Source organism: Trachypithecus francoisi, unplaced genomic scaffold, assembly GCF_009764315.1.
Source record: "Trachypithecus francoisi isolate TF-2019V2 unplaced genomic scaffold, Tfra_2.0 Lachesis_group4, whole genome shotgun sequence".
In the NCBI taxonomy this organism is placed as follows: domain Eukaryota; kingdom Metazoa; phylum Chordata; class Mammalia; order Primates; family Cercopithecidae; genus Trachypithecus; species Trachypithecus francoisi.
This window is the reverse complement of record NW_022681469.1, coordinates 94942918-94962654: the sequence shown is the minus strand read 5'-3', so window position 1 is coordinate 94962654 and position 19737 is coordinate 94942918. Positions and strand designations below refer to the sequence as shown.

Below are 19737 nucleotides of genomic sequence, written 5' to 3'. Positions count from 1 at the left end.
ACTAGTTTTTTATTTTCTTTAATCAAGGCAATTCATTTATTTTGAAACAAATTTATGGAAAAGTTACAAATAGCAGTACAAAGAACTTTTTTCCTGAACCATTTGAGACTATGTTGCAGACCTAATGCCCCATCATCCAAATACTTGCTGTATATTTTCTTTTCTTTTTTTTTTTTGAGACGGAGTCTCGCTCTGTCGCCCAGGCTGGAGTGCAGTGGCCGGATCTCAGCTCACTGCAAGCTCCGCCTGCCGGGTTTACGCCGTTCTCCTGCCTCAGCCTCCCGAGTAGCTGGGACTACAGGCGCCCGCCATCTCGCCCGGCTAGTTTTTTTTTGTATTTTTTTTTTTAGTAGAGACGGGGTTTCACCATGTTAGCCAGGATGGTCTCGATCTCCTGACCTCGTGATCCGCCCGTCTCGGCCTCCCAAAGTGCTGGGATTACAGGCTTGAACCACCGCGCCCGGCCACTGTATATTTTCTAGAAACAAACCAGGGCATTCTACATAACCACAACACAATCCACAAAATTAGGACATTGATACTGATGCACTACTACTCTAATCCTTAGACTCCATTTATGTTTTGCCAAATGTCCCAATATTGTCCTTTAGAGGAAAAGGGTTCAGTTCAGAATCATTGTTGCTTAGCCATATTTCTTTTGTCTCCTTCAATTTGGAAGATTTTTTGTTTTTCCTTTTCATGACCTTGACACCATTAAAGACTACAGGCTGGTTATACTGTAGAAGTTCCTTAGTGCAGGTCTGTTTGATGTTTTCTCTTGAGTAGATTCAGATTATGCATCTTTGGCAGGATTATCACAGAAGTGATGCTGCGGTTTTCACATTGCAGGTTGTGCACAGTTTCAATTTGTCCTGTTACTTGTGATACTCAATTGATCACTTGCTTAAGGTGGTGTCTGCCAAGCTGCTCTCCCATAAAGTTATTCTTTTCCTTTTTGTTATTAATAAGAATTTTGTGGGGAGGTACTTTGAAAGTATATAAAAATCTGATTGTTCTTTCAACTTTTAGCTCATTATTTATTAATATCAGTATGGACTCATGATTTCCAATGTTACTCAGTGGGTTATAATCCATTACTATCATTATTTATTTTGATGCTCAAATCATCTCCAATTTGGCCAACGGGAGCCCCTTTAAGCTCCTTTGCACATTTGAAAAAGGAAAAAAAAATCCCCATAATTACTTGAGCACTTTTTTACTTTCTCATCCAGAGATGTTCCAGGCTCATTTTTACATTCTCTACTCCAGTCCTGAAATCAGTTATTTCTCCAGGGGTCCTTTTGGTGCTGCTTAGAAACCAAAATCTGAGCTTTAATGTGCTTATTGCTACTGGGATGTCTTTGCTCTCATGAACATTGCTGGGAAATACATAAGTATAAACAAACACAAACATTTACATCAAACATTTCTATATTTTATATATTAAAACTATTATGTCTTCTATGTCAAAGACTATGAAAAAAAAGAAAAAATTTGAGTTCACACTGATAATCTCCAATTTCAATCCAAAATCACATAATTCATTTTATTTTCCTCTATTTTTAACTCCATTGATAACAAGAAACTTGGCTTTCATTAACCTTAATATATTTATTTTATTATCTCCTTGTGTCAACCAGTATTGCTTTGTAGCCACTGACTTCTCATTCCTGCAAATGTCAGCATGTATAAGGACTCTGCTGGGATCAGATACCTAAAATAATACCAGTGGTGGCTGAAACTTAAGTGAGGGTAAGCCCAGTGCTTGGTGAAGGTAGAGAGGGGCAAGGTCAGAATACCGGTTGAGACTGTCTAGGTGGAGTGTGTGTGAGACAATGAGAGCCTAGGGCTTGCAGAACTTGGTAGTGATCGGTTTGGTGATGGGTATAGGTGGAAATCAGGAGAGTGGGGTTACAGGAAGGAAACTTCTGATTTCTTCAAGATGGCAGAGTAAAAATACTGCTGCTTCCCTTTCCAATTGGATGACACAACTGTCTCAACTTGATAGGGGATAGGAAGGATTCCTCCCCCAATAAAAGCGAACAAGAGACACTTCAGATTCTAGGACATCAGGTACAGAGAGGGCTTATGCTTATTGAATGGTGAGTCAAACATCCCAGAAAAATCCCTATGTATCTCTTATGGACCACAACAAAAATAGTTGGCCGTCTCCTCATCACATAATGAAGTTCACTGATTAAGCTCACCCTTGTTCCCCAGAATTATCAATTTTCAAATGTCTCATTATAAATACAAATGCACAGTCAGGAACTAGACATTTGAAGGTAGATGCCAACAGGAAAGAGCAAAGCAAAGAAACAGAAAAAGAAGTTAGAGAAAACAAAAACACCAAAATATTTTAAAAGTTAAAGAAACTAAAATATCACCAGAGAGGATAACATGAAACAAGAATGGCATACTGTACAAAAGAACAACTATAGAAATAAAGTACTCTTGGAAAACATAGATAGTGGGAATAAATTAAAGAGGGTTAGAAGATAATGTTTGAGGGAATTTCTGTAAGATTCAAACTAGATCTTGAACCCCATTTTATTTTATTTTATTTTATTTTTTTTTTGAGACAGAGTCTCGCTCTGCCGCCCAGACTGGAGTGCAGTGGCCGGATCTCAGCTCACTGCAAGCTCCGCCCCCCGGGTTTACGCCATTCTCCTGCCTCAGCCTCCCGAGTAGCTGGGACTACAGGCGCCCGCCATCTCGCCTGGCTAGTTTTTTGTATTTTTTAGTAGGGACGGGGTTTCACCATATTAGCCAGGATGGTGTCGATCTGCTGACCTCGTGATCCACCCGTCTCGGCCTCCCAAAGTGCCGGGATTACAGGCTTGAGCCACCGCGCCCGGCCGGGAGGAGGATATTTCAAGGATGGATTTATCAAATGCTGAATGATGCCACCTGTAAAATGTCCTTTCATTAAAAGGACAAATTATTTGGACTTAAGAGTCCAAATAATGACTCTCAGTGAGAGCTGGTTTGGTGCCACGTGGGAGTAAATTGGATTTTCTCAAGTCTTTAGTATAACCTTAGAAAGCAAAATTTCCTCTGAATACCTCCTTTACCCGTGCATATGTAGCAAATTCAAAATTTTTGCTGTTAACAGTATATATGGCAAAGGAATATAGGCTGCTTGGTGGAATAACTGTTTATTAAGTGGCTGATTTTGATTTTGTTAGTAATATTGTCATGTCAAAATAATTCCTGACTCAAAATTTTCATGGGACGATATGTCGAGTTTTTGCCAGCTAGGCCACAAAGTCACAAGTGTATTTTTTTGTTTTTTTTTTAATAGCAACAATTTTTTGAAGATGCTAAACTTTTCTGTCCAAATTGTGATTTTCGAAAGCATAAACTGAATTACTTTGTCATCAAAAGAGTATCACTGCAAAGGATATAACATTATCAAATGTCTACTAAAAAGCAAGCAGAACACTTTACAGGACAGGAAGTTTTGGGGAACAAAATAGAAAATGTGCTTGTCAGTATGGTGGGTGTACTTTTATCCACTATCCTGATATTGACAATTCTGTAGAAATTTCCAAGGCAGAAAAAGACACTAATTAGGAATTATGATACAGATTACTAAGGAATAAAACTACTTCATTAGAATCCACATCAAACCTGTGTATGTATTTACTAGTATGTTCTAGTCAATTGACACAGCCTAAAATAAAATGCTAGTGTACTTAAAATATCTCAAACAGGTACTGTATATTCTACATAGGAGATTGTCAAATTATGTAGCTCTATTATAATATAATAAATTGATATTTCATCCTCAAAAAAATTAAACTAGCCACATTTTTCAATAGAGTGCAAAATTGAAAACCCTACTAAAAATGTTCAGAATAATCAAATCTAGAGACAGAAAGTAGATTAGTGGTTGCCTAGGGCTATGGTATTTGGGAGGTTTTCTGTGTTGAACAGCATCTCCCCAAATTCATGTCTACCCAGAAACTCAGAATGTGACCTCGTTTGGAAATGGGGTCTTTACAGGTGTAATTAAAATAAGGTCATACTGGATTGGGGGCCCTATGTTTTCCTTTTTATGTTTGTATTTTGCTTTTTTTTTTCTTCTGAGAAGGAGTCTTGCTCTGTTGCCCAGGCTGGAATCAAGTGGCACAATCTCAGCTCACTGCAACCTCTGCCTCCCAGGTTCAAGCAATTCTCCTGCCTCGGCCTCTGAGTAGCTGGGACTACAGGTGCGCACCACCATACCTGGCTAATTTTTGTATTTTTAGTAGAGACGGGGTCTCATCATGTTGGCCAGGCTGGTCTTGAACTCCTGACCTCAAATGATCTACCCGCCTTGGCCTCCGAAAGTGCTGGGATTACAGGCGTGAGCCACTGTGCCTGACCTGAATAGTATACTTTAAATGGTGAACTGTATGGTATGTGAATTATATCTCAATAAAGCTGTTCTGTACATTAAAAAAACCCTACACAAATAGAAATATAGCTATCATTATGTTTTTCCTAATTCCTTTTTGATTTAAACATTTTTAGGGTTTAAGACTATTATAACCTCTATATAAAGAAAACTGAAAATTAAGAGACACTGCTTCACAAATTCTAAAAACAGCCATTACCTAACATACTTGAAGAACGAATAAATTGAGTGGCCTATTTGAAGTTAAAAAATATTTAATATTATCAGATAAAAACATTGATGGTGACAGCTTTACATGGTTCATTCCATACACAGTGAAAAAGGCAAAGTATTACTAGAAAAGAAATGAGTAGTTGGGTTTGTAAAAGATTTATTGATCACATAAAAGCAATGAATAGGAGATGACATATATGTAACTCATGATTACAAAACTTTTAGAGACAACTAGGTTAAATATCTCATGTTTTGGCTAAGGGAAAATAATTCATGATCTCTTTAAAGAAGTTCAAAGTCAACACTGATATTGTGATACAACTACCAGTGTTTTTCTAATGATCTAGAAATTTGCTATAAATAGCTTTACCTTTTGCTAGTTAATCACTTATTATGATTGGATTTTATTTAACAGTGAGGACTAAAGAGGCAGAATCCTTTTTTAACCACTGGATAAAACAGAGACATAAATTAATGATCGGTGCTAAGCTTTACATTTTATGTTAAAAATATGGAATATATTTAAGTGGACTGAATATATGTCATGAGGAGTTGGACACATTAAACCCCCAAATCAGTTTAGGAAGTTTTGTGAGAAAGTGTGTATATGCCTTGACTCACTCTGGCTTACTTTAAAAATGGAATACATTTGGCATTAGAAAAATAAATAAAGACAAGCAAACTATGTGAGACTAAGCTGCTCCATCTGAGTTGCCCATCTTGACTTACAATTCATACTATTCCTTAGTTCTTGACTGAGCACAAACAGACCTAACCACGTAGCACTTCTGTGATGCATGAAAACAGAATCTAGAGCTAAGATACTGCGCTTCACTGATGAGCCAATCTTCCATTCTGCCAAAATCATAGTTACAAATGTGAAATTCATTCAAGAAATTCATATTTTTAACAAATGCTTATACTTTTTCAAGTTTTCTTGCTAGATATGTTCTTGGTTTTGTGGCCAGCTAAAATATGATCTTTGAATTAAGGAAATCCATATAAAAGAAACATCTATTTAATAGGAACCTCATTTCACTTGAAACTTTCTTTACCAAAACACCAAACCAAAACTTTGTCACCAGACTCTTGGAACAAAGCACTGGTGGCTATATTTTTGAGTCTCTGATGAGTCTGAAGTCCACTCATGTTTCATGTTTCAAGGGTCTCTTCATTTGCTCCACAAGTATCGACAACACAAATTAAACAACTTGTGACTGGAAAAGCACGAACTTTGGAGTTGGCAACCCATTTGTCTGTTTCAGTATTATATTCGAGAATGTGTCCTAATCGACCAACACCCTGAAAACCAGCCAAGACATAAACTATAGAGCCAACTGCTGCACACTTCACTGTTACACCCTTCCATGGCATTGGTGAGACCATCTTCCATTCGTTCAACTTAATATCGTAATATTCCACATTGTCCAGACCACCTTTAAAAGAATAAAACATGAACAACATGAAAAACTGTATGAAAAATTCTAAGGTTTCTTAAAGTAATAACTTTTTGTATTTTTCCAATATTTTATTGCAAAAATTTTCAAACACACAGAAAAACTGTAATCATTTTACAATGAATGTCCACATAGCCACCACCTGAATTCTTACTTTTATTTTAACACAATAGAAATTTAATATTTCTTTTTAAATATTGATTTTTTTCTACAAAATTAAACATATTCTATCTATTCTGGAAAAATGCAAAATAAACAGATCAGTGATTTCCCCTCTAATTAACTTTGATTATAATTATTCAAATCTTATCTTTTAGCACTTTATGGAAAATAGCAATGGGCAGGGACAGAAGAAGGAAAAGACGTTATTTGTTACATTTAAGTAATGCTTTAATGTACTGACTAAAATGAAGCTTGTGTCTAGATTCAGTTCCGACTCCCTTTCATTTAATACAATTATTTAAGATTCTTTAGTACATCATTTACGAATATAAAACGCCAAATTTAGTCATTTAAAAATTACAATATTGGGCCGGGTGCGGTGGCTCACGCCTGTAATCCCAGCACTTTGGGAGGCCGAGGCGGGCGGATCACGAGGTGAGGAGATCGAGACCATCCTGGCGAACATGGTGAAACCCCGTCTCTACTAAAAATACATAAAAAATTAGCCGGGCGTGGTGGCGGGTGCCTGTAGTCCCAGCTTCTAGGGAGGCTGAGGCAGGAGAATGGCATGAACCTGGGAGGCGGCGGAGCTTGCAGTGAGTGGAGATCGCGCCACTGCACTCCAGCCTGGGCAACAGAGCAAGACTCTGTCTCAAAAAAAAAAAATAATAATAATAATTACAATATTGATATTTTCATGCAATGTTTAAAAATATTTAGGAAACTTTACCATTTAGGCCCTGGATACAAGCCTTAAAACTTGTATTTAAAAAGTTTTTAAAGGTTTTTTAAGGTTCACATATTTCTATTGCTCAATAGTTCTTAAGCTGGTGTGACATCATTCCGCAGGAGGTATCTGGAAATGTATAGGAGTCATCTAAAATTGTCACAATGACTGGTGACAATTCGACAGTGACCACTGCGACATTTCATAAACAAGAATGTTTAACATCCTGCGATATTTTATCAAGTATGTTAATTCCCAGAAACTATAAAAATAGATATAATAATACGCATGGTAAATGCTATCTAGATTTTTAAAAAATGCTTCAATAATTTAAGGAAATGTCAGCAAACTCATCAGGAAAGTGGAACAGTGAATTAACATCACATACCTAAACCGTTCTGACCACCCACAGCAAATATCTTGTCTTTTACAAATACCAGCCCATGATTCTTCCTGGCTTCAATCATTGGACACAGCTCAGTCCATCTGAAAAAATTAAAGATTTTAGTGTGCTTGTTTACAGGAAGTAAAAGAACTCATACTAATAAGAAAGGTCTATTATTCTAATTAAGTGCTTATTTACTACTCACGTATGTGTACATATACACACAAAATGTCTAGAAGGGTAAAAAAAATTTAACAATGATTATGGGTAATTTATTAATACATGGGGTAAACAGGGATTTTATTCCTTTCAATTCTGATAGGATATAAGAAAATGAGGATATCTGACTATTAAAAAACACATTTTTAGAGGAAATCCATTTCCTGAGGTTCATAAAAACTTGTCATATGGGAACAAAAAAGAAGAGGAAGATACTTAGAAGATAAAGAAATAATTCTTTTTTCTTTCTTCACACCTCTGATGGCAGGAAATATGAACTAGTTCTATCACACGTAGCTTTAATTATTATTTATACATATGTAAGTAAAACACAAACTTATAATGGGCCTCAGGGAATCAGGAAATTAATAGTATCTGTTACTATTCACATGTCCATCTTTAAATCTACATTAAGAAGTCTATGCTGCTCTGGTAACAAAAAAGTACTATCATTCTGTCAAGTTTAGTAACTCATGGTGCTCTGTTCACAGCCACTATTATAAATAATGAGGCTGAGAATATAAATGTGGACACAAGAGTTAAAGGATATTAATTCACAAGTAGCATTATACATATATACACAGACAATAGAGTTTAGTTTTTTTTTTCTGAGATTTAATACCTTCTTCTGCATACACTCTCAAGTCTGACATTTGTGATTTTGAAGGTGGTACTGGCACATAGGCTTGTGCTTTTAGCAGCTAACAACAAAAGACTCCAAACAACAGTAACGACAACAACAAAAGGGAAACTTGGCATAAGTGTAACTCTCTATAATTATTGTTTATATTTCTTCTTTAAAACAATTTGATGGCCGGCCAGGCGCGGTGGCTCACGCCTGTAATCCCAGCACTTTGTGGGGGCCGAGGCGGGTGGATCACGAGGTCAGAAGATCCGAGACTATCCTGGCTAACATGGTGAAACCCCGCCTCTACTAAAAATACAAAAAATTAGCCGGGCGTGGTGGCCGGCTCCTGTAGTTCCAGCTACTCGGGAGGCTGAGGCAGGAGAATGGCGCGAACCTGGGAGGTGGAGCTTGCAGTGAGCCGAGATCGCCCCACTGCACTCCAGCCTGGGCGACAGAGCAAGACTCCGTCTCAAAAAACAAACAAACAAACAAAACAATTTGATGAATTTAACTTTATAAAACGTAATTAGGGCACTATGATTAACTCTGAAATATTAACAATTCTTTTGTCTTACATTTATGTATTGTTTTAAAAATGGTTTGACAGTCACCACTCTCATTTTCGAAGTACTCTGTTAAGGTGAGGTGGACAGCATGGCTCCTGTTTTTAGGAAAAACACACACCCTCATCCAGGTGAAATGACCGGCATACAGCTCGGAAGTGGGAAAGCAGTAAAAACTAGATCTTTACTGCCCTGCACGCAGTGAGATTTATAGACTGAGCTACCATCGTGCATTAAACATAGTATTTGACTTGGAAAAATTCCATTTACATATCACTTTCTTCTCCATATACTATGTTAATGATATAAAAAGAGAGTATGTTTTTATGTATATCTAAATCTCCTGAAGGTTTAGAAAAAAGTTTCGCAAATTCCCCTTCCTCCTATAATTCACATGCGGAGGACGTACTAGGTCCCTGCTATCTGCAATCTTAAGTTTAATGTTTAGAAGCATTTCTTCGCCTGTAATCGCAGCACTTTGGGAGTCCGAGGCAGGCGGATCACGAGGTTAAGAGATCGAGGCCATTCTGGCCAACATGGTGAAACCCCGTCTCTACTAAAAATACAAAAATTAGCCGGTGTGGTGGCGTGCACCTGTAATCCCAGCTACCCAGGAGGCGCTTGAACCTGGGAGGTAGAGGTTGCAGTGAGCCGACATCATGCCTCTGCATTCTAGCATGGTGACAGAGCGAGACTCTGTCTCAAAAAAACAAAAAACAAAAAAAACCCACAAAAAAAAAAACACAAGCGTTTCTTAAAATTCTGACAGCTCAAACTGTGTCACATTGTTTCCACAGGCATAATTTCTTTCTTCAGTTTGTTACTTTATTATGAGCTTCTGCTCCTCTCCATCTTTTTCAAAACTGATTTTAAAAATGTGATACATAATACATGTACATATTTTTATGGTACCTGTGATATTTTGACACATGTATACAATGTGTAATGATCAAGTCAGAGTAACTGCATTATCCATCGTTGCAAACATTTATCTTTCCTTTTTGTTTCTTTTTGGGCTAGGGAAGGAACCCAGGCCTCCCACGTGGCTGCTGAGGAATATCTTTTCTTTGTCTTGGGAACATTCCAGTTCTTCTCTAGCTATTTTGAAATATACAATAAATTATTATTAACTATAGTCTCCCTACTGTACTACTGAATATTAGAATATATCCTATCTAACTGTATTTCTGTACTTGTTAACCAACCTCTGGTAACCATCATTCTACCCTCTACCTCCATGAGATTAACGTTTTTAGCTCCCACATGAGTGACAACATGTGTTATTTGTATTTCTATGGTCCATAGGCTTAGTTTTTCAGCTTCCAATTAAACACACTCTAATTATAAAACACTTAAAATGTCAACATTGGGAAGAAATTCTTATAAAAAATAACTTGGCTGGCTAACTTTTTTTTTTTTTTGACAGAGTTTCACTCTTGTTGCCCATGCTGGAGTGCAATGGCGCGATCTCAACTCACTACAACTTCTACCTCCCGGGTTCAAATGATTCTCCTGCCTCAGCCTCCTGAATAGCTGGGATTACAGGCACGTGCCAGCATGCCTGGCTAATTTTTTTTGGTATTTTTAGTAGAGACAAGAGTTTCACCATGTTGGTCAGGCTGGTCTCGAACTCCTGACCTCAGATGATCCATCAGCCTCGGCCTCCCAAAGTGCTGGGATTACAGGTGTGAACCAGCACACCTGGACTAGGTAACATTTTTAAAAGGAAATAATATAACATTTATTTTGAGAGTTGGATAATTATATTCATACTAGCTTTTTATTTGTGAAAATTTAAGGGCATTGAAGGGAACACAGAGAATTGAAATTTAAGCTCAATATATATAAAATGAAAGAAATGCTAGGTCTTGTAAGTTTTTAAATATTCCAGAAACTGAATATCCACCTAGTTTTAAAATATGCAGAAGCTGCAGAACTCCTTTATATTTTTACTTTGAACAAAAGTAAGTAAAAAATCAATACTAATTTACATTGATAGTACCTGAATAAAGATGTAAAAAATTAGAAACCTGGAGTTTTTATGGTTATGGCTTCCCTTTTAAGATATTTTTTAGAAATAAAAAATAATTAGACAGCAGAATGAATCAGTGTTCCAACTAGTATGCTGTTATACTTTTTGAACCTAGGGTTTATGGGAAGTAAGGTAGAGGTTCACATAAAAGGGAGCAAAGTTGGTAAACATCTTTAGCAAAAGACAAATTTCAAGACAAGTTGCTTTTCTATTATTTGCATTGGAAAGAAGTTACTGATTATGCTTCCTTAAATCTTTTAAAAATAGGTGGGAATCATAAATAGATAAATGCACATAATTAATCATATTTTATAATTAAACTCTTATTTCTTAATTTTTTTTTGAGATGGAGTCTTGCTCTGTCACCCAGGCTGGAGTGCAGTGGCACAATCTTGGCTCACTGCAACCTCTGCCTCCCGGGTTCAAGCAATTTTCCTGCTTCAGCCTCCCAAGTAGTGGATTATAGGCATGTGCCACAACACCCAGCTAGTTTTTGTATTTTTAGTAGAGACGGGGTTTTGCCACGTTGGCCAGGCTGATCTCATACTCCTGACCTCAAGTGATCTGCTGCCTGTCTCAGCCTCCCAAAGTGCTGGGATTACAGGCATGAGCCACCGTGCCTGGCCTCTTATTTCTTAATTTTTAAAAAAGCAGTAGCTGGAGTTGAAGAATTCCATGTTTTGTAGTTTGGCAATATTTCCTAAATATAAAACTTCAAGCACCAGAGTTTTGATGCAACTCTGGCACAACATTTTAGTGAACATATTTACCCAGTAATTTGTTCTAGTAAGGGAAGAACAATGGGCAATTCAGCCATATGATCAAGTGACTTTTCTTATCAAAGCTCTTTGGATGTTGCCATAAAAGGTACAACTAGGGTATCATCTGTTTTATGTCCTCATCAGCTTTAATATCACTACTCACAACCCCTGCCCTTGTCCCCTCTCCATTATTCAATGATTAGCACATTTCCTTTGGCCACACTGAATGTGTTCCATAATTAACTACAAGGTCAGAAAAACTGGCTAACCAGTTATTTCTTTAGCATTTTACCTTTTTGACACACTTTGCCTTTTTAAAAGCAGTTGATTTAAGAATAATTTTATTTCATAAACATGAATCTAAACATACTTAGGAAGTTACCACCTAAAAAGAACTAGGGAGGCATGATTTATTAATGTCATGAGCCAATGTCTAATATTTCTATTTAAGGACAGATCTATTTCTAATTAAGGACAAATTTATTGCTGATCATAAATTCCCCCCTCCTCCTCTACATTTCCTGACCACTCAAACAAAAACATTTTGTTTGAGCCTAGCACACTCAAAAGTTTATATACACTCTTCACTCAAGGACAAAATTCTTCTGTTGGGTTCCTCTGGTCTTTTGACATCTCCTACAGAGCTTATAGAATACAATTAACTGTAAAATAAGTTTTAAATAGATACATACGTTTCTGTGGCAGGATCATAAACTTCACAGGAATTAAGCACTCTCCCAGAAACATTGTTTCCTAAACTTCCACCACAAACATAGATCAGGCCATTGGCTTCCACCATCCCATGGCTGCATCGTTGGGTCAGCATGCTGGGCTTTGTGTGCCAGCTTTCAGTTCTCGTATCATAGCACTCAAATAAATACAGAGCTGAGTTTCCTGTAAAAGAAAAAGGCCCCATCATGCTTAACTTTAGTGTGTGTGGGGGTTTGGAGAGAACTGACTGTAGATCTTACTAGTTAAGGAAGGAAGAATTTAGGGTCATAGGGCCATTTTCATACTCAATCAACAACAACAACAACAACAAAGTATAGGAATAGTTTAAGAAAACACTAATAATCCTGTTTGTATAGACCCTGGAAAACATCCTTAAAAGGATCTGTTGGAAAGACTTATTTATTGGTAATTAGGCTCTAGAAAAAGAAATTTGATTTCAAAAGAAAAATTAAATATGAAGCCATATATATGTCTTCAAGCCCCGTTATGCATGACGGGAATTATCCATACTTCAAATGTTTATATAAAGTAGAAAAGCATAATAGTTCCTTATAGATGGTAGACCCACACCTTAAAATATGAAAATTACTATCTGATCATATTCTTATTTAATATTCTGGAATAGCTATAGCACCATTAACAAAACTATACTTCCTAACTATTCTCAGTGTGGTATATCCTGAAATCACATTGGTCCCTGCTTGAGTATATTCTCAAAATACTGATGTATATTTCTGATGTATTTTGATTACACAACTTAAAGGCAAAACATACATTCATCATGTTTCGAAACTTCTACACACTGCAGGAGTTCAATAAAAAATTTTAGAAATGACACTATTAAAGATTAAGTGCTTTTTTTTTTCCTTTTTTTTTTTTTCCTTCCCAAGGACAAAAAATGTTAGAAGTTACCAAACTATTTCTCATCTCCCACCATTCTGGGCTAACATCAAATGATTTAAAAACAACACCACCTTTATAATTCTCCATTGCAACTAAGGTCTGTGAAAAGTAAAGATCAGAAAATAACAGCTAGAAGAAGCAATGGTCATGACCAAAAATAATTTATTTTTAACTTTTTTTTTTTTTTTTTTGAGACGGAGTCTCGCTTTGTCGCCCAGGCTGGAGTGCAGTGGCTAGATCTCAGCTCACCGCAAGCTCCGCCTCCCGGGTTCACGCCATTCTCCTGCCTCAGCCTCCCGAGTAGCTGGGACTACAGGCGCCTGCCACCTCGCCCGGCTAGTTTTTTGTATTTTTTAGTAGAGACGGGGTTTCACTGTGTTAGCCAGGATGGTCTCAATCTCCTGACCTTGTGATCCGCCCGCCTCGGCCTCCCAAAGTGCTGGGATTACAGGCTTTATTTTTAACTTTTTAAACATTTCTGATTTGGTAGGTTCAGTGGGTGGACACTATGGGAAAATATATAGTATACAGATTAAAAAAACTACTATTTAAGCTAAAAACACACTTAGCAAAGGCTGAAGAAATGAAGTTATCTGCAGTACCACAGAACAGTTACTGTCTATCATCTTTAGGATTTATTGTATTTGAAATATTGTACATTATAACAGTCCGTGAAGAATGCTTTTAAAGAGAGAAAATGGTTACAATTAGGAAATAACTTTTTTTTTATTCATTTGACATATAGTTGGGGGTAAAAACATAAGTATGCAGACCAAAAGTATAACCGTTTACTTGGTCTTCCTAGTTTTCTTTATTAGCGCATTATTTACGCTGAAGAAATTACTTGAAAATAAAAGCATACAAAAGCTATTATGTGTCTAGTCTGCACCTAGAATATTCATTTAGAAAAATTATTCATTTAGAAAAAGAGCACTACTGGACACTAACACACGATTCAATAAGAAAGGTTTTTATATCCACACCCACACCCCACTCTGCTCATGAGCATAAATACCATTACAGTCATTGAAAACTTAAAGAATAAAACGAATGAAAAAGAGCATTATTTTTTCTAATAAAAAGAAAGCAAAAATAATACAAATTTTAAAAGCCTGAATACAGTAATGAGTTCTTAAAGAGTCTATAAGTTGAACTCTGAAATCTTTAAAACAAATATTATGTAGCCCAAATAACTAATTTAGAATTATAACTCTGATAGTGTCAACTAATGCTTCATTATGATAAAAAATGGACCATTAATCTATGAAGCTAAGTTCTGTAATTTAATGGTTTGTAAAGGAATGAGATAAACCTTCAGGGAGATGAGCTCTAAAATGTGACAAACACGTATTTAAATTACCAAGAAAGTATCTGGAGGAATAATACCAGCTGTTTATTTAAATATGAAAGCCAAGATACTTGGCTTTAAAGAATTTGCCCCAAACCAAAATACTTAAGGAGTCCTTACCTACTTCTGAACCTCCAGATGTATAAATTTTGCCTTCTGCAGCACATGCAGCAAGGCTGTCTCGAGGTGTCGGAGGACCCAGTTTGGAATACCAGCTATCCTTCACTACATTATAGCAGTCCATTCGCTTTATCGGGAAAAGCTGAGAGCCTCCCAAAATATATACTACATTGTCCCAAAACACGCATGCTGCATCTCTTCGTTTTTCAAAGGGGCAGCGGATGTCTGTCCAGCTATAATCCTGTAGCAGAAAAGGACAGGAAGCTTTCAGTAAGGAAAAAAATATAACTGCAAAGGACAATGCAAAGATATAGCCAAAAATATATAAGAATATGTTAATTTATTAAACTACACATACAAATGTTTGACTTGAGACTATTACCAATTTAATCTTGTGTGGTTTCTGCAGAATGTTGATTAGATGGGGCGGAGGGCAGAAGGCAGGTACTTGACTGCTTTGGGTCCTTTCTGGATCTAAAATAAACTTAAATATATTTGGATATACCATCACCACCCTGTTTTCTATTCCTTTTGTTACTGAAGATAATATAAGAAGATTCTAAAATAAGTTGTTTTATTATTTTTAAAAAGCTTCTTTTTCTAATGTAAATGTCTCCATCCCTTCCCTGCCAGATATATAGTGTGATATAAGTAATCAATGGATAATATAAAGCTCAAATTGCCATTATCCTACTGATAGTCTAAAGCCAGAAGGTATTTCGTAGATTTCTTTATTACTTTTCTATATTCAGTTGAGCCAATGTAGTCAGCTGGACTTTAAAACTGTTGATGTTTATAAGGAAATACTTGAGTAATCTCTTCTGAGTATTCTGGATACTCACTTTTCACCTCAACAATTAGAAATATACACCTATCAGTACTTGACAGTAAGGGCTGTTCACAGCACCTGTTTCTTCACTATGTTTGATAGCATCCAAGAACGCTTGTGCCACCCTTCCATGGATGTGCATGGAGGGATGCCCCTAAAGTTATAGTATCTTGGACCCCCCCCTTTTTTGAGATAGGAGGGTACAATGTTCCTGCTATTTTCTGAAAATAATCAGGGTCAGATAGAAATTCATACCATTCCCAGTCTCACCAAGGAAAGCACTATGTGTGATTATTGAGTTTCCTTTGAGAAAATCTGACTGATAACCTATGATCGTATCCAGTGTTGCAGGCATTCATTGGATGAAAGTATCACAGAACATCAGGAATGGTCTCTTAGGAAAGGAAGAGCCCCTAATGTAGAATACTTTGACTCCTGACAAAGATGAACATTCTGCTTTTTAGGTCACCAGGAAAATAGAGCCTTAATAGCTTAGGATTTTATTCTCAAATTAGGATCAATATCCCCCTAGGTTACTCAGTGGTGGGCACACAAAACAATAGGATAAACATAACATGTTCCTGAAACTTCAATTCCACTCAATGAACACTTGAAAAACTGGGGGAAAATATTTTCACTTGTTCTCTTAAAGAAACTGTATACCACAGAATGAAATAAAGAGATAAAATAATGATCATATTGTACAGGGAACAATCCCTCAAAGATAAACTAAATCATTCTCTTTAATGTTCTTCAAATCTACTCATAATTCCTATCTAATCAGTTTTATGTAGCAGAGAAATACGATTTCATTAACTGTATTAACTCAGTGAATCTCAAATCTTGTCCCTCTTACCCCTCATTTATTTGACATTTATTACTTGAGAGCTATATGGGAAACTTTTTTTTTATTATAGTAGCTAGATACTGTATGTAGTTGAGGGAAGGGGAAAGAGTAGATGGAAGTCAGCCTTGTCAGCTCAGTGGGGATGACTGTTGGGCATTACCCTAGTGATGAAACTAGTTCCAACCTGGGCTTGTAGGTAAAGGCAGTGCTATTTATTGCTCCCTGCACTCATAGGCTAAAGGGACATCTAGAGGAATATGCAGTTTTCATGTTAGCAAGAAGATGGACAAATAACACTAGAGTCACAGATGGGAAGGTGTATGTGTGTGGGCAGAGTCAGGGAACGGTTACCCTAAAAATATGATTTAATTCAGTTAAGTTTTACTGAGTATCTATTCCATGCAAGTTCTTACACTTAGGTGCTGAGATGTGAAAATGGGAAAATTGGAAAGCCTGGAAAAGAAGGATTTCTTAATTTTTGCTATATCTCTCATTATACACATGTACACATGCAGACACAGCCATGTATAAAGTCCTGTCTTCCTTGGTCCTAGTCAGCCTTTCTTGCCTCTGCTGTGATATGCCATGCTATACTTTTTTCTAAGCTCAAGACTGCTTTCCTTTTTGTAGGTTTTCCTGATTTCTTTCTTCTGAATCGTTACCACTTGAAGTTCAGGCCTGATGACTGAGCACTCCACTGTATCTTGCCCTGTGTGATTTTCTAGCTGTTAATACAATAGTTCTCATTGCTCCTACAAGAGTAAAGGCTTTGGTTGGGATGTGGTGGCTCAATGCCTGTAATCTCAGCATTTTGGGAGGCAAAGATGGGCAGATCACCTGAGGTCAGGAGTTTAAGGCCAGCCTGGCCAACATGGTGAAACCCCATGTCTACTAAAAATACAAAACATTAGCCGGGCATGGTGGCAGGCACCTATAATCCCTGCTACTCGGGAGGCTAAGGCAGGAGAGTTGCTTGAACCTGGGAGGCGGAAGTTGCGGTGAGCCGAGATCATGCCATCACACTCCAGCCTGTGCAACGAGAGCGAAACTCCGTCTCCCACAAAAAAAGAAAAAAAAAAAAAAGAGTAAAAGCTCGGGGGTGGTAAGTTGTAAATATTTTCTCTAAATGCCTCAAGGCAAAAGATCAGTGTGATATTTTCCTTCAAAGTAAGGACTGATTTTACATAATGTATTCTGAAAACACATAGATTCTCAAATAATAGAAATGCTGTAGTATAAAGGCAACCACAATCCAAAATGAAATACTTTTCATTTTTAACACCTGAGAACTTTATTTCGGATCATTTTGAGAGAAAATCAAGCCAAATTAGGGGAGGCAGGGCCTTACGGAAAAAAGAAAGCAAAATTATCGAAACTTTAAGATTTCTTAGAGAAACCACAGGTAATCAATCCAACCTGAGTTTAAGATGACCAAATTGCAAGCACTTTCTCTTAAGCCATTATTTGATATATCTTAGTTTCTAAGGGCTTTAAAAAGGCCATACACCTGTGGTGACAATTTACATGAAAAGCAGGTTTATGCCAGATACTAGAACATTCCTAGAAGTAGTTTCATGAGAAACACATAGAAACAGTTTTGGCTTCATTCATTTTACAAGGACACAAAGAATGCAGTTCAAGGGAACTGGGAAACTTGGGTATAAAGCCAGGCTCTGTATGGAGGAGCTACGGATTTCAACTGGGTCACTTAACTTCCAAAGGACTTTACTTTATCTGTACAACAAAATGATTGAGCTAGACGACCAAAGGTCTCTTCCCTTTCAGCCCGAACATCCAATGATCTTAGAATCCAAATGACTTAGGATGTATCCCTAACCAAATAGCTACTATTAATTTATTAGTTATTAAGTACTTACCTTTCCAGGAACTATCCTGAAATATTTTAAAACATCATCTAATTTAATTTCCTTAATAACTCTATAAGTTAATGTACTCATTTACAGATAAGAAAACTAAGAGATATTAAGTAACTTATCAAAGGTCACATAGTTAGAAAATGGTGAACCCATGATCTTAATCTAAATCCATCTGACTCCAAAGCTGTGTCTTTAGCCCCTACGCTGCTTCTCTAAAAGACTTTCCAGGCCTATTAGAAAGAACAAAGGACTCGGAGTACAGTGATCTGGGTTGCTCTTGTCACTGTTGTGTTTCTAGCAAAGTGATTCTGGGCACTTGAATTGTCATCGTTGAATCTCAACAGCCTCATCTATAAAATCAGAAGGTTAGCAGGATGGCTGCTGATGTCCTGCACAATCTCCATATCTTTTCACTTATAAACACAATGCTCAACCACCAAAAGCACAGCTGGTGTGAAAATAGAGTTTCTCTCCATGTGTTTGTACAGTATTTGGCCCAGGGCTTAGCATACTGAGGGAATGTTTTCATTGAGTGATAGTTCACATTTGTAGAAAACTATATATCATTCAGTTGGGCCACCCTCATTTTTGACTTTGCAAATGTCATAGACATTTGCTGCACTCTGCTACTGGTTTGAACCAGTTCTTCATTGCAGCACTATCTTTATATTACACTGGCTCCAGCTGGCATCTTATCACTATCGCTCCTGGTTCTGTGGTGGCTGTACCACTGAAGACCAGAGGGACCTGTAACCAACCAACCGGCAGTTCCTGGGGTTGAGGGCCAGGTTTTCATCTCCAGTTTTTGTAAATCCAAATAGTTTCCACTTTTATCCTTTGCTAGAGCAATTTTTCTCCTAGGAATTTATCCTAAAGAAAAAACTGTACAGCGTGTAAAGCTGGCAGATATAAAGGTGTTTCACTGCAGGAGTATTTTAACAGGAAAAAACTGTAAATCAACCAAATGTGTTTGATGAAGACAGGTATTAAATTATGGTATATCCTTGTGATGGATACTCTACAGCCCTTCAAAAGGATGATATTCTCACTGATGTGAAAATATCTCCATAATAAAATGGTGAGAGTAAAATACATTTTGTAAAATAGCATGTAGGCATGATCCCATATTTGTAAAATGTAAGGACTGAAATGATGTTCACTAACTACTGATAACTGTCTTTGGACGTTGGGGGCACTTTGGCTTTCTCCTTTATATCTTGCTATATTTGAATTTTCTACAAAGAATATGTATTTTTTTAAAAAAAATAACAAAAATACAATGAATGATACCAAAAATACGGTACCAGGAAAACAACTACTTTTCTCAGCAGAAGCCTATACTAGTGCTAAATGTTTTAACAGGAACATTTAATTCAAACTAATTTAAAGGCTTTAAGAATTGAAAACACAAATAGCTATATTAGGAGACTAAATTTCAACTATAGGACAGATTAGAGGCAGCCTTTGCTTTCCTTCCAAATAGCACATTCTTAAGGGCACTCTGGTTTTCCAGAAGCAAACACTTGATCATG

General features: G+C 36.9%; 1 protein-coding gene across 6 annotated transcripts in view; it reads right to left on the bottom strand.

Annotated features, from left to right (window-relative positions):
• Positions 1 to 4642: 4642 nt before the first annotated feature.
• The window catches only part of KLHL7 (kelch like family member 7), a 67984-nt gene continuing 52889 nt past the window's right edge, over positions 4643 to 19737 (bottom strand). For 3 of the 6 annotated variants that reach the window (XM_033192325.1, XM_033192324.1, XM_033192327.1), the window contains 5 exons: positions 15035 to 15136; positions 14653 to 14893; positions 12242 to 12443; positions 7350 to 7447; positions 4643 to 6051 (listed from right to left, as the gene is read on the bottom strand). In XM_033192325.1, the coding sequence (XP_033048216.1) occupies positions 5768 to 6051; positions 7350 to 7447; positions 12242 to 12443; positions 14653 to 14893; positions 15035 to 15136 (927 nt within the window). In that variant the 3' untranslated portion in view covers positions 4643 to 5767. The remainder of the gene's footprint in view (positions 6052 to 7349; positions 7448 to 12241; positions 12444 to 14652; positions 14894 to 15034; positions 15137 to 19737) is intronic. The other 3 variants (XM_033192326.1, XM_033192329.1, XM_033192328.1) reach the window with 3 other exon arrangements.